The 13,258-nt window shown below is 49.0% G+C and overlaps 1 protein-coding gene across 1 annotated transcript; it reads left to right on the top strand.

Annotated features, from left to right (window-relative positions):
- Positions 1 to 3,296: 3,296 nt before the first annotated feature.
- LOC118078043 (uncharacterized) lies at positions 3,297 to 11,302 on the top strand. Its single transcript, XM_088664177.1, has 2 exons — positions 3,297 to 3,372; positions 9,071 to 11,302. Exon 2 carries the CDS (start codon positions 9,116 to 9,118, stop codon positions 10,202 to 10,204), a length of 1,089 nt encoding a protein of 362 aa, XP_088520303.1. The 5' UTR covers positions 3,297 to 3,372; positions 9,071 to 9,115; the 3' UTR covers positions 10,205 to 11,302.
- The last annotated feature ends 1,956 nt before the right edge of the window (positions 11,303 to 13,258 follow it).

Here is a 13,258-nt window from a genome sequence, read left to right on the forward strand (position 1 = left end):
TCGGCGGACTCTTCCTTCTCTGTGGCTTCCGTGGCAATGGCTTCCTGCAGAGCGGAGGCAAGGGTGACCCCTTCTTTCGCGATGATGCGGCGGCGGGCCTTGCTGCTACTGAGGCCACAGGCAAAACGGTCTCTCAGGCTTTCCTCGAAGTTGGAGAACCCACAATGCTGTGCAAGCTTCCGGAGCTCAGCTAGAAACGTTGCCGCAGGCTCCCCTGCTTGCTGCTGCCGTTTGTAGAAATCGACCCGCCTGGACATCTTGGTTGCGGTCGGAGCCAAATGACTAGTCATTTTGGCTATGATGTCTCTCAAAGAGGCATCCTGTAGTTTAACTGGTGCCAGCAGTGCCTTTGCTAGCTCGAAGGTCTCTGGGCCACAACAACTGAGAAATGTGGCCCTCTTCTTGGCGGCGTCTGTAATACCCCTTGCTGTTGCATAGAACTCGAACCGCTCTGTAGTGTTCTCTTTTAGGAATTTAATGTAGGAAATCAGGAAAACTTAACCAAGTGGTGGTTGAGAAGGAGGTCTAGAACCAAGGGTTCTTCGGACAGACTTTTTCTGCCTGGGTTGAGGGATTCTGATTTCTGAGAATTAAATTCCTTGCTAAATTCCATTTCTCTTGGTGCTGGAATCACGTTTCCAAGCTGGGTTCAAAAAACCAGGCATCTGTGCCTGTTTGTCTTCCAGTTGCCATTTGTTTCCTGCCTGGTTGTAAAACATTTGGTGTCTTTGACCAAAAGGGCATTCTGCATTCCTCTCTGGCAAACATCCTCCCAAAGTGCCTTTGATGTAGATCTACTATCTTTCACAGGTTTCTGTGTGTGTTTACTGCTTTTACAATTTCCTGCTTCTGCTCCTGTTCACATGCTTTGTAGTGTTAATCAGGGGAATGTGAGAAGGGGGTAGGATTTCAGGATAGTCGCTGTTAATTATTCACTGTACTAGAATCTTATTGGAGCATTTGAATCTTGGTGTCACCTTAATTATAATAAAAATGGCCTGGAGAGGAAGGAAGGAGATTCATTCTTTTCCTTCTCTCTCTCAGGCTACTTGCTGGTCAAGAGCTCTGTTCCTTTGTCTTATTTCAATGTGGTATTGCCACATTTTTCCTAAAAAGTATGTTAAAGGAACAACTTATGGCATAATTCAAAAAAAAAACCTAAAATAGGAAAAAGTTTTTCATTTATTTATTTATTTATTTTGTTTTAATTAAAGTTGAATAATAAAAGTTTTAACTGAGATAAGCGAAAGAGTAAATAATAGTATCATTGACTAACATACAGCTACAATCCTATACGCTCTGCATAATCCTCCCATTTGTGTGGAGAGCTGAGCTGGAAGGGTTCCAACACTCTGCCGGCCTCCATTCCGCGGCTGGTCAGGCTGACTGATGCTGGTCGGTGAGGGCTTGAGCGTGAACAGCAGTTTTCGTTACTCAACCCTCGAACTCGGAACCTGGGCCAAGGGAATGTCTCCTTGCAGCCTCACAATTCCGATCCCACCTTCGTCGCCAGTTGTTATGTCGTGAGTGTGATTTCAGCTCTTCGTGAAGTCAGCTCAGAATAGTGATTCAGCATACTAGCAAGGAACTGCTAGGAGTCAAGTATAACAAGAACAGTCTTCTTTATTGCAGTAGGAATCTTGACTGAACTGGAGGGAAAGGGTGAGCTCCTTTTATACTCTCAGGAGCAGGGCTTGGGGAAAGGATACATTTAGATTTTGGCGGGACCCTATCAGAGTGAGGATCCAAATTGTGCTAACAAGTTAACCAATAGCAACTGTCATCGCACCCATTTGAATTGCCCTGGAGCGGGAAAGGTACCGGTAGTTACAGGACTAGCAGAGAAACTCATGAACACAGATTAAACCAATACATAACAGGGGGGACCCAGAGGGGCCATTTAAGAGACTCTATAGGGGACTCAGCCAAAGTGGGGCCTTCAGGGGAGTCTGAGGGGGGACTCTGAGGGGCCATTTAAGAGACTCAGCCAAAGTGGGGCCTATAGGGGGCTCTGAGGGGGGACTTTGAGGGGCCATTTAAGAGACTCAGCCAAAGTGGGGCCTATAGGGGAGTCTGAGGGGGGACTCTGAGGGGCCATTTAAGAGACTACGCCAAAGTGGGGCCTATAGGGGAGTCTGAAGAGGGACTCTGAGGGGCCATTTGGCAGACACTTGGGGAGGCAAAGCAAGTCAGGGGGGAGATGTCCAGCCAGGACCCTCCTCCCTTGGGAAAAGGGGTGCACTGGAGAGCAGTCCATCCTGTGAGCTGCCTGTCCTGCAGTCTGAGGCGGGACAGATCCTGCCCAGCCATAGATCCACCACTCAGGAGGATGAGGACAGAGAATTTGGGTGCAACTTGCGCTATGAATGCTCCCCTGAGATTTCCTGTAACAGGAATAGCAGCTCCGCTGGGGCACCTCCTTGCATAACAAAATGAGTAACAGAATGAATTTCAACAGGGACAAATGTCAGGCCCTGCACTTAGGCAAGACTAGCAGGACATGTGAAAAGGATCCAGGGGTCTTGGTGGACCACTAGCTTAACACAGGGTGAGGCAGCCACAAAAAAAGATAACTCTATTGTAGGCTGTAGGGTCTGACTCCAACCAAGGGCTTCAAGTTGCAAGAAAGGAGATTCTGACTAAGCATTTGGAAACCCTCTCGGACAGCAAGAGCTGCTTGGCAGGGGAACAGACTCAGCAGAGGTTGGGGGGCCCCCTGTCCTGGATGCTTGAGCTGACATGCCTGCCTTGCAGGGGGTTGGTCTAGATGACCCTTCAGGCCCTTCCAGTTCTCAGATTCTGTGATGCTATGGCTCTTCAAAGGGGCAGTGGGGAGAAGGGGGAAAATATATACACATATATAATGACAAGGGAGAAGACCATTGAGGGTCATCCTAAGTCGCTGGCCCAAGCCCCAAAGGCGCATCCCAACTTCGGTCTTCTCTGCAGGGCTGTTGTAACGGGGACACCCTACGTCACAGCCCTGCCTCCCCCACGTGGGGAAATGGGTGGGGAAATGACGGAATCCCCCTCCCCCCCTCTCCTGGCAAAGGAATGAAAGATAGGAAGGGGGAGGACTTTTGGGGAGGTGGGGGGGGGTCTCTTTCCCTGCCGCCTCCGGGGATCGAACCTGGGAGATTATCAGGGAAGAAACAGGATACTCAGAAATTGTTTGGAAGGAGGAGAATTTGTGTCTTCTGGGAGGGAGGGGGGCGTCACTCATTCCTCCCCCCAAGGGTCAGTGAGCTCCGCTTCCTAGAGAGGCAGGGAGGTTGGGAGGGGGAGGGGCCAAGGTGGGAGGGGGAGGGGCCGCCATTCACATTCCCGGAAGAGGAGCAGGTCGGCAGAGGAGGAGGAAAAAGGAGGGAAAAGGTATATCTATCTATATATATACGGTATTGTGGGGGGCGGGAGAGAGATAAAGACGCGCTTTTGCTCCCCCTGAGTCTGCAAACAGGGCAGCTGGGAAGGGAGGGCAGGATTTGGGGGGGGGGTGAAAGGAGAGTAGGAGAGTCCTCCCCTCCCCCTTCTTTCTGTGGGTCAGTCGAGCGGGGGAGGGGCTGATTCAGGCCCAGAGGGAAAGGAAATGGGAAGAGAAGAGCGAGCGGGGGGGGGGCAGGGAGGAAAGGGGGCAGAACCCCCCCCCCCGGAACAACTCCCTTCCTGGGCGCTCTCTGCACAGGCCCCGATCCGTGCAATCCAGCTTTAAATCGGGGACCCTCCATTCGCAGGGTTTGCATTGCCCCCTCCGCTTGGGAGTCTAGAGATGCTCAGCTGCCCTGCCCCCCCCGGGCGCTTTTTCAGAAATGGAAATGGGAGTCCCCCCCCCTTAAGGGCTGAGACTTGAACCGAGGCCCCAATTCCGCGTCTCTCTGCCAGTTCCGGATTCCCCTTGGCAGGAATCCCTGGGGCGCCGCGATCCTGGCTCCCCTTTGGATGGAGTATCAGAGAGAGGGAGTCCATGGAAGGGTTAAAGGGGGAGAGAGAGGCCTGGATAGAGACCTCCCCCCCCCCGGTCTCCCTCCTCTCCCCAGGGGGGCCTCTGGGCAGATATACCCTGCCAGATGGGCGGGGTATAAATAATAAATAATTATTATTATAAAGGGGAGACTGGGGGCAGAGGGAGGAGGGCAGAGGGAGGGAGGGAGGGAAGCATCCCTGGGGGAGAAATCAAAGCCAGCATTGGCAGGAGGTGGAGAAAGAGAGAGAGAGAGACAGACAGACAGACAGACAGACAGACAGACAGACAGACAGACAGACAGACTTGGGGGCTGCCTGCCTTGACTTCTCCCTCCTGCCCAGAAATCTCCTTTGAGTAGACCAGGGAGAGATCCCTGAACAGGAGGCCTGATCCACCCACCCTCTCCTCCCTTGAAGCTCAGTCCTTGCCCTGCCATAAGTCTCAGGTCAGCTCCTGCATGGGGCGCTGGGGGCTGTTATAGGGAGTCCAACCATGGGGGGAAAGGGGAAAGGGAGGAAGCCCCCTTTATGATTTCCGCCCTTTGAGGCTTCTGTCTTGGCAACTACAGTCTCACCCACATGCCTGTGTTTCTCTAGAGAAGCATCTAAAGGATTCCTTCTCCCCATTCCACCAGGTTTCCATTACTGCCACTATTTCATATCTCTTAAATCTGGGATTTAAGGGATTGGGAAGATTGTTATGGAAATGGGTGGGATTCCCCCCCCCCCAACAGCCTGTGTATTTATCATTACAATTGTTATTGTTATTTATTTAATTGAATCCCTCCCCAAACATAAATACATATCCACTTGTTGATTTGTAGTCAGTGGTACATCCGGCCCAATCTGCATCAATATCCCCAAACTTTCAGGATTACTAACAGCTGGCAACCTCCATTTACAATTCATTGTGCCTTTCAAATACCGTACCCCCCTTTTCACACCCGCACAGTCCTGTTCAGGGGGCGCATATACCTTCCTACTAAGAATTCCCACAGCATTAACTAAGTCAGGTTTCCAAGTTGTCGTTTAGTCGTTTAGTCGTGTCCGACTCTTCGTGACCCCATGGACCATAGCACGCCAGGCACTCCTGTCTTGCACTGCCTCCCGCAGTTTGGTCAAACTCATGTTCGTAGCTTCGAGAACACTGTCCAACCATCTTGTCCTCTGTCGTCCCCTTCTCCTAGTGCCCTCCATCTTTCCCAACATCAGGGTCTTTTCCAAGGATTCTTCTCTTCTCATGAGGTGGCCAAAGTATTGGAGCCTCAGCTTCACGATCTGTCCTTCCAGTGAGCACTCAGGGCTGATTTCCTTAAGAATGGATAGGTTTGATCTTCTTGCAGTCCATGGGACTCTCAAGAGTCTCCTCCAGCACCATAATTCAAAAGCATCAATTCTTTGGCGATCAGCCTTCTTTATGGTCCAGCTCTCACTTCCATACATCACTACTGGGAAAACCATAGCTTTAACTATACGGACCTTTGTCGGCAAGGTGATGTCTCTGCTTTTTAAGATGCTGTCTAGGTTTGTCATTGCTTTTCTCCCAAGAAGCAGGCGTCTTTTAATTTCGTGACTGCTGTCACCATCTGCAGTGATCAAGGAGCCCAAGAAAGTAAAATCTCTCACTGCCTCCATTTCTTCCCCTTCTATTTGCCAGGAGGTGATGGGACCAGTGGCCATGATCTTGGTTTTTTTGATGTTGAGCTTCAGACCATATTTTGCACTCTCCTCTTTCACCCTCATTAAAAGGTTCTTTAATTCCTCCTCGCTTTCTGCCATCAAGGTTGTGTCATCTGCATATCTGAGGTTGTTGATATTTCTTCCGGCAATCTTAATTCCGGCTTGGGATTCATCTAGTCCAGCCTTTCGCATGATGAATTCTGCATATAAGTTAAATAAGCAAGGAGACAATATACAACCTTGTCGTACTCCTTTCCCAATTTTGAACCAATCAGTTGTTCCATATCCAGTTCTAACTGTAGCTTCCTGTCCCACATAGAGATTTCTCAGGAGACAGATGAGGTGATCAGGCACTCCCATTTCTTTAAGAACTTGCCATAGTTTGCTATGGTCGACACAGTCAAAGGCTTTTGCATAGTCAATGAAGCAGAAGTAGACGTTTTTCTGGAACTCTCTAGCTTTCTCCATAATCCAGCGCATGTTTGCTATTTGGTCTCTGGTTCCTCTGCCCCTTCGAAATCCAGCTTGCACTTCTGGGAGTTCTCGGTCCACATACTGCCTAAGCCTGCCTTGTAGAATTTTAAGCATAACCTTGCTAGCGTGTGAAATGAGCGCAATTGTGCGGTAGTTGGAGCATTCTTTGGCACTGCCCTTCTTTGGGATTGGGATGTAGACTGATCTTCTCCAATCCTCTGGCCATTGCTGAGTTTTCCAAACTTGCTGGCATATTGGGTGTAGCACCTCAACAGCATCATCTTTTAAAATTTTAAACAGTTCAGCTGGAATATCATCACTTCCACTGGCCTTGTTATTAGCAGTGCTTTCTAAGGCCCATTTGACTTCACTCTCCAAGATGTCTGGCTTCCAAGTGGTACCAAGATACAAAAGTCTACCAATTGCTGACCTGGATTCTATGTTGTCAGGTAATGGTTTCAAATCCTGCTGATTCTTTAAGAAGTCAGTAGCCATGGGCGTTGCAACTGGGTGTGCATCTTGCATTTGCAAATTCTGGATCAGGTAATGAATCCTTTGCTGTTGATTTAGAAGAAATGACCCATCTTATTCTCTTTCAACTTGGATTCCGAGGTAGTACTGGATCTTTCCCAGTTCCTTGACCTCAACCTCTTTGCTTAGGTGTTTCACAACCTGTGCATAGTCTCTTTCATTTGCTGTGGCAAAAATCGAGTCATCAGCAAAAGCTAAAACGTATGAGAAATATATGCTCCATTCCTTGACTTGCTGTACAGGCCCTTGTCGGCATGGCCTTGCTTGTACCCAAGCTGCATCAACATTTTGTGCAGTTTCTGATTCCAGGCTCTAGCATAAAGTCCAGAAAGTCCCTTTTGCAGTTTGCTCACTAAATACTACTACTAATAATTTATTATTTATACCCCACCCGGCATTCCACAGGGTGGGTGCCACTACCGAGAAGGCCCTCTGCCTGCTTCCCTGTAAGTTGGCTTCTCATAGCAAGGGAACCGCCGGAAGGCCCTCGGCGCTGGACCTCAGTGTCCGGGTAGAATGATGGGGGTGGAAACGCTCCTTCAGGTATACTGGTCCGAGGCCGTTTAGGGCTTTAAAGGTCAGCACCAACACTTTGAATTGTGCTCGGAAACGTACTGGGAGCCAATGTAGGTCTTTCAAGACCAGTGTTATGTGGTCTCATCGGCCGCTCCCAGTCACCAGTCTAGCTGCCGCATTCTGGGTTAGTTGTAGTTTCCGGGTCACCTTCAAAGGTAGCCCCACAGGACTTCCGGGCCAGCGCCGATCGGCGGGGTTTCGTCTCGTCTCCGAGGCGACCCGTCTCTGCTAGGAGTGGGGAGGGCAGCGAGAGCGACGCTGTGCCCCTTAGAACCCCGGGAAGAGCGTCCCAGGGGTGAATTTGTTCAGCGGAGCCCCAATCCGGACTCCCCAACTCTCTGGCAAGCTCTAATAAGAGCCCCGGAGCGAGGAGGGTAGAAGTCACGGGGGCCATTTTGAACAACAGCGTTACCCTAGCGGAGAGAAGCTCCGAGCCGGAGGCGGAGAGCGCTGGATTCTTCCGAAAGAACGATTTGTAAATAAGACTGTAAGTAAGCCTCAAAAGATTGGATTAGAAATAATTTGGACTTGGGAGAGAGGGGGGGGAAACGGAAGCCACCCCCCCCCCACTGGCAATTTTAGAAACAGTAAATAAATACCCGAAGCCGCGAACAGAAGATTTTGATTTAAAAGGTTTCCTCAAAGACGTTAAAAAAGTTCTCCCCTGGATGCAGGGTAAAAGGGGAGAAGGACAGTGGTTATAAATGCCCTGCAGAAAGATAAACAGCTGCCTTGGACACAGAATTGACCTGCGCCTCCATGGACAGCTGTGAGTCCAAAACGACTCCCAGGCTGGGCACCTGGTCCTTCAGGGGCACACTTACCCCATTCAGGACCAGGGAGTCCTCCACACCTGCTCGCCTCCTGTCCCCCACAAACAGTACTTCTGTCTTGTCAGGATTCAGTCTCAATCTGTTAGCCGCCATCCGTCCTCCAACCGCCTCCAGGCACTCACAAACGACCTTCACCGCCTTCACTGGTTCTAATTTGAAAGAGAGGTAGAGCTGGGTATCATCCGCATACTGATGAACACCCAGCCCAAACCCCCTGATGATCTCTCCCAGCGGCTGCATGCAGATGTTAAAAAGCATGGGGGAGAGGACAGAACCCTGAGGCACCCCACAAGTGAGAGCCCCGGGGTCTGAACACTCATCCCCCCACCACCACTTTCTGAACACGGCCCAGGAGGAAGGAGCGGAACCACTGTATGACAGTGCCCCCAGCTCCCAGCCCCTCTAGACGGTCCAGAAGGATGTTATGGTCGATGGTGTCAACATCTCCTTCTGTGTGGCCTTCCTCCAGAGAGAGGCTTCTGCAGTTGGCATCTCCTCCCATGTAGAAGGTTTTTGAGAACAGAATTTGTGTGGCAGCGACAGTGAGAGCCCCCATTAGCTAAAGTGGTACCTCAGATTGAGAATGATTTCAGGTTAAGAATGGACCTCCAGAACGAATTAAGTTCGTAACCTGAGGTATCACTGTAGCTTCCAAGACTTCTCTTGCTTCCAGAAGCACTATCAAATGTTGCTTCCAGTGCACAAAATTGTATTCATTTAACTTAGGACCCTGATGAATAGTGGGCAGGTTCATGGACATAGAGCAGCTCCCTTTCCTATGAGAAACCACTTTTTTATAAAAAGTAAACTCCACAGCGTATTCTAAGAAAATGCTACTTCATTAACGCTGATTAAGGGTTATGAGAGGCTGATGATGCATTACAATTATTTAACATTATTTCATCTGCCTTTCTTAAAAATTTGGAACATATGGAGGGCAGGAGAGAATGTATGAGATGTCAAAATAAAAGCAGGTCTTGATTGATGTGTGTAATATTCCTTTGTTTTCTTCCTAGAAAACAAATAGGATTTCCTCCCCCCTTCACCCTCCAACGAAGACAATGGAGAAGGCCGCCAGAAATCTGGGGAGGCATTTCAATGCAAATAATGAAGAAGCCGTTAAAAAACCATTTAAATGCATGGAGTGCGGAAAGAGGTTCAGGCAGAGTGGAACACTAAGAAGACATCAACGGACTCACACGGGGGAGAAACCATTTGAATGTATGGAGTGTGGAAAGAGCTTCACTGCCAGTGGAAATCTTAGAATTCATCAACGGACTCACACAGGAGAGAAACCATTTAAATGTATGGAGTGTGGAAAGAGCTTCAGTCAGAGTGGAGCACTAAGAATTCATCAACAGACTCACACAGGGAAGAAACCATTTAAATGTATGGAGTGTGGAAAGAGCTTCAGTCAGACTGGACACCTTAGAATTCATCAACAGACTCACACAGGGGAGAAACCATTTAAATGTCTTGAGTGTGGAAAGAGCTTCAGTCGGAGTGGAACACTAAGAATTCATGAACGGACGCACACGGGGGAGAAACCATTTAAATGCATGGAGTGTGGAAAGAGCTTCAGTCAGAGTGAAAAACTAAGAATTCATAAACGGACACACACGGGGGAGAAACCATTTGAATGTATGGAGTGTGGAAAGAGCTTCACTAAGAGTGGAACACTAAGAATTCATCAACGGACGCACACGGGGGAGAAACCATTTGAATGTATGGAGTGTGGAAAGAGCTTCACTGAGAGTGGAAATCTTAGAATTCATCAACGGACTCACACAGGAGAGAAACCATTTAAATGTATTGAGTGTGGAAAGAGCTTCAGTCAGAGTGGAGACCTTAAAATTCATCAACGGACTCACACAGGAGAGAAACCATTTAAATGCATAGAGTGTGGAAAGAGCTTCAGTCAGACTGGACACCTTAGAATTCATCAACAGACTCACACAGGGGAGAAACCATTTAAATGTCTTGAGTGTGGAAAGAGCTTCAGTCAGACTGGACACCTTAGAATTCATCAACAGACTCACACAGGAGAGAAACCATTTAAATGTATGGAGTATGGAAAGAGCTTCAGTCAGAGTGGACGTCTTACAAAACATCAACAAATTCATACTGGGGAGAAACCATGTAAGTCCTAGGGAAGTGGATTGAGGTTCAGTTGTGGTGGAAGTCTTACAAACCACCTAAAGACTCTGAGGCGTAAGAGCTGTAAGAGTGGAAACTCTACAAGCCATGAATTAACTCAAAGAAGGGAAATGGTTTAAATAGAAGGATTGTGGATTCTGCTTTGGTTATTATGGAACGGTTTTTAAAATGTAGAACCTATTTGTCTCCTAATTGACACTTTCCTTCACATCAGTGACAGGAAATCCATCTTAAAGGCATGCAGCGTATGTGAGCTTCTCTTGTTTGTATGTAACAATGTGTAGACATGTTTTTAAAGTAATGAGGGTAACATTTCAAAATAGTAAGCATAATATAATATTTCATGTACTGTTCGATAGGGAGGGGGAGTGTGTGAGTCTGGAGTGTTGCTTCTGAATGAGGACGGACTGAGGGTGAGCTGGTTTTGGTGTTTGGGGGAGGGAGGTGGAAATGTTTGTATTTGGGAATGGAGAGTTTCAGAAAGTGGAGCTGAGATTGGAGGTGTTGCTTTGGAAGCAGAGTTAGATAAATATTATAGGAACAGCAGCATCACTCCCACTGTTATCATTCCAATGATGCAACCATGAAGACACAGATATATTGTGTATAGATATATTTGGGGGCAGGAGAAATAAAAGGGGTGTTTAGTGGCATAACGAGGAAAGGCTCTGTTCCTAGTTGCACGTCTTGCAAGAGGAGGGAAGGGGGCACAGGGAAGAAGGGGCCGTACCAGAGCATCTCAAAGGTTCAGGCAGGTCCCAAAGCGAGAGTGCTAAGGGTCAACTTCCTCCAACTCCACCAGCTGCCCCAAGGCAGGAGCCCCCTCTGGGCCCTGAGGGTGGAAAGCCTCCCTCCCCCTTTGCAACTGGACATGATCCGAGGGCAGTGATGGCGAACCTTTTAGAGACCGAGTCCCCAAACTTCAACGCAAAACCCACTTATTAATCACAAAGTGCCAATGTGGCGGTTCTACTTGTATATCTAATTTTTTCTGTTTGTTTCAAGTTTATTCTTCATGGCTACTGTTGTAATAAATAATCCTTCATAAATGGTATTGCATTATATTCTTCATTAAATTATCTTTCCACTGAGATGTTATGTTATGGTATAACTCAGTTATATGTTACAAAATGAAGGAGATTGTATGAAGGAATGAATTTGTTTGAATGAATTTCTAAGCAGGATAGGTTTTCTGAATACAAACTGCTTCTCTTCGGGCAGGCCTGGGTGGCTAGCATACAATGTTTCCCATTCTAATTGGTTTACTAGGTAACGAGGTTTCGATCTGCAGTCAGTCCCTTCTCCTCCTGCCAAAATCCTTGAGCTGGCTCTGCAGAACCAATGCATTCTCCTGGTTGGCTAGAACGGAGCTTTCTTCAAAGACGAGCTTCATTCACAACTGCAAACCCATGGGATCGCTTATCGGGGTTTGAGGAGGGAAAACCAATCTTTCTTCAGGAGGGGGTCTGGTCTGGTGTGTTGCTGGGGTAGCATAATATTGGAGCGGTCGGGCTCCCTTGAGGGCATCAGTCCAGCTCCTATCGGGTGCAAGTGAGACCTTGTTCATGTGCCCCCCCCCCGTCCTGTCCCTATCAATGGGGAGGAATGAGTTTCAAAAAGGGATTCTTCCTCTACCCCCCCCTTCCAGAAAACATCATTTCCCTTACCTCCAAACAAGCTCTATAATTCCATTTCTTTCCTGAAAAGGTCTCAGGATCCATCCCCGGCAGTGGCTTGGAAAAGACCCCCCATCTCTGAAAAGACTCCTCCTTGGAGCATGAAGCTCACACAGGCTGACACTCCCGCCCCTCTGGAGGAACCCCTCTCCTGCCCCCATTTCAACTCTCCGCTATGGGGTGCAGACCCCTGCAGAAATTGCACCAGGACCCCGCAATGCAAGTCTTCCACATATCTCCTCCAGCGACTCCCCCAGTAAATAGGCGGGGGTATGCTCTAGGTCCATAGCTCTATGGGCACACAAAGTGTTTCCAGGCTGGAGGGAGGAGAGGTTTTGGGCAGGGGAGGAGGGGCGACAGTGGACAACCCCCCCCCCTTTATATTGCAGAAAAGGAAATTGGAGTGATATCAGCAAGGGAGGCGGAGGGCAAGAGAGGACACAGAGGTAAAGAGGCCAAGTGGGGGAAGGGAAAGGGGCAGAGACTCCTGTCCTGGGACCCCTCAACAGGGGCCCAGATCCATGCAAGACACCTGCAGGGTTTGCCTTGCAAGATCTCCTTGGCAGCAGCATCACTCAACTCCCGTTTCTCTTTCCTGGGGGGCCAAGAGATGCTCAGCTGCCCTGCCCTGCCCCTCCTTGGATGCCTTTGCAGGAAGAGAAATGGGGTGCCTGCCAAGGGGGTTCCCACAAGGGTCCCCATCCCCAGGCAGGACTGGGTTTGAGCCAAGCCCCCCAATCCGCTGTCCCTCGCGACACGTCACCCGCTTTCCCCTGGCAGGAATCCTGGGGGCAGATGGCAAATCAACTCCTCTTTCTTGGGTCCTCCCTCCATTTCCTCCAGAGAGTGAAAGAGGACAGATGTGGAAACTGGAAAGGGGGGAGAAAGATGTTCTGACCCAACAAGGATCTCTGAGCTCAGAATTGCACGGCTGAGCAGCTTTTGCAATGAACAGGGGGATCTGCTTGGCCTAAAGAGGCCAGAATAATACCTTGTTGGAGATCCCTGGGCTAGAGGACCCTCCAGTCCCTTCCAACACTTCGGATTATCCTAGGATCTTTTCTCTGTGCTGGGAAAATGGGGAGACTGGCTCAATGGCAGAAGGGCAGATGGGGCTTGCAAGCTGAGATTCTCTGCACACAGAGACAGACTCTCTTTTTTTTGTTTCTTTGTTGACGTGTGTTAGCAGAGAATCCGGAGGTCTGTCAGGGACACCGAACTCGCCAGCCCAGAACACAGCTTTGCATTCGGTTTGCATTTGCTGGCATAGATGCAAATGCAGACACACTTTCAGAGCAGAGAAACAAAGTCCCGGCCGGCCGTCTCCTGGCAGGGCTCAGTCTCAGGTGTGGAGAATCAGGAGGGTTTTCT

Source organism: Zootoca vivipara, chromosome 2 (assembly GCF_965207765.1).
Source record: "Zootoca vivipara chromosome 2, rZooViv2.hap1.1, whole genome shotgun sequence".
Lineage (NCBI taxonomy): Eukaryota > Metazoa > Chordata > Lepidosauria > Squamata > Lacertidae > Zootoca > Zootoca vivipara.

What these genes read in the sequence shown, in the direction of transcription:
- LOC118078043 (XM_088664177.1), top strand. Translation starts at nt 9,116, where the DNA reads ATGGAGAAGGCCGCCAGAAATCTGGGGAGGCATTTCAATGCAAATAAT.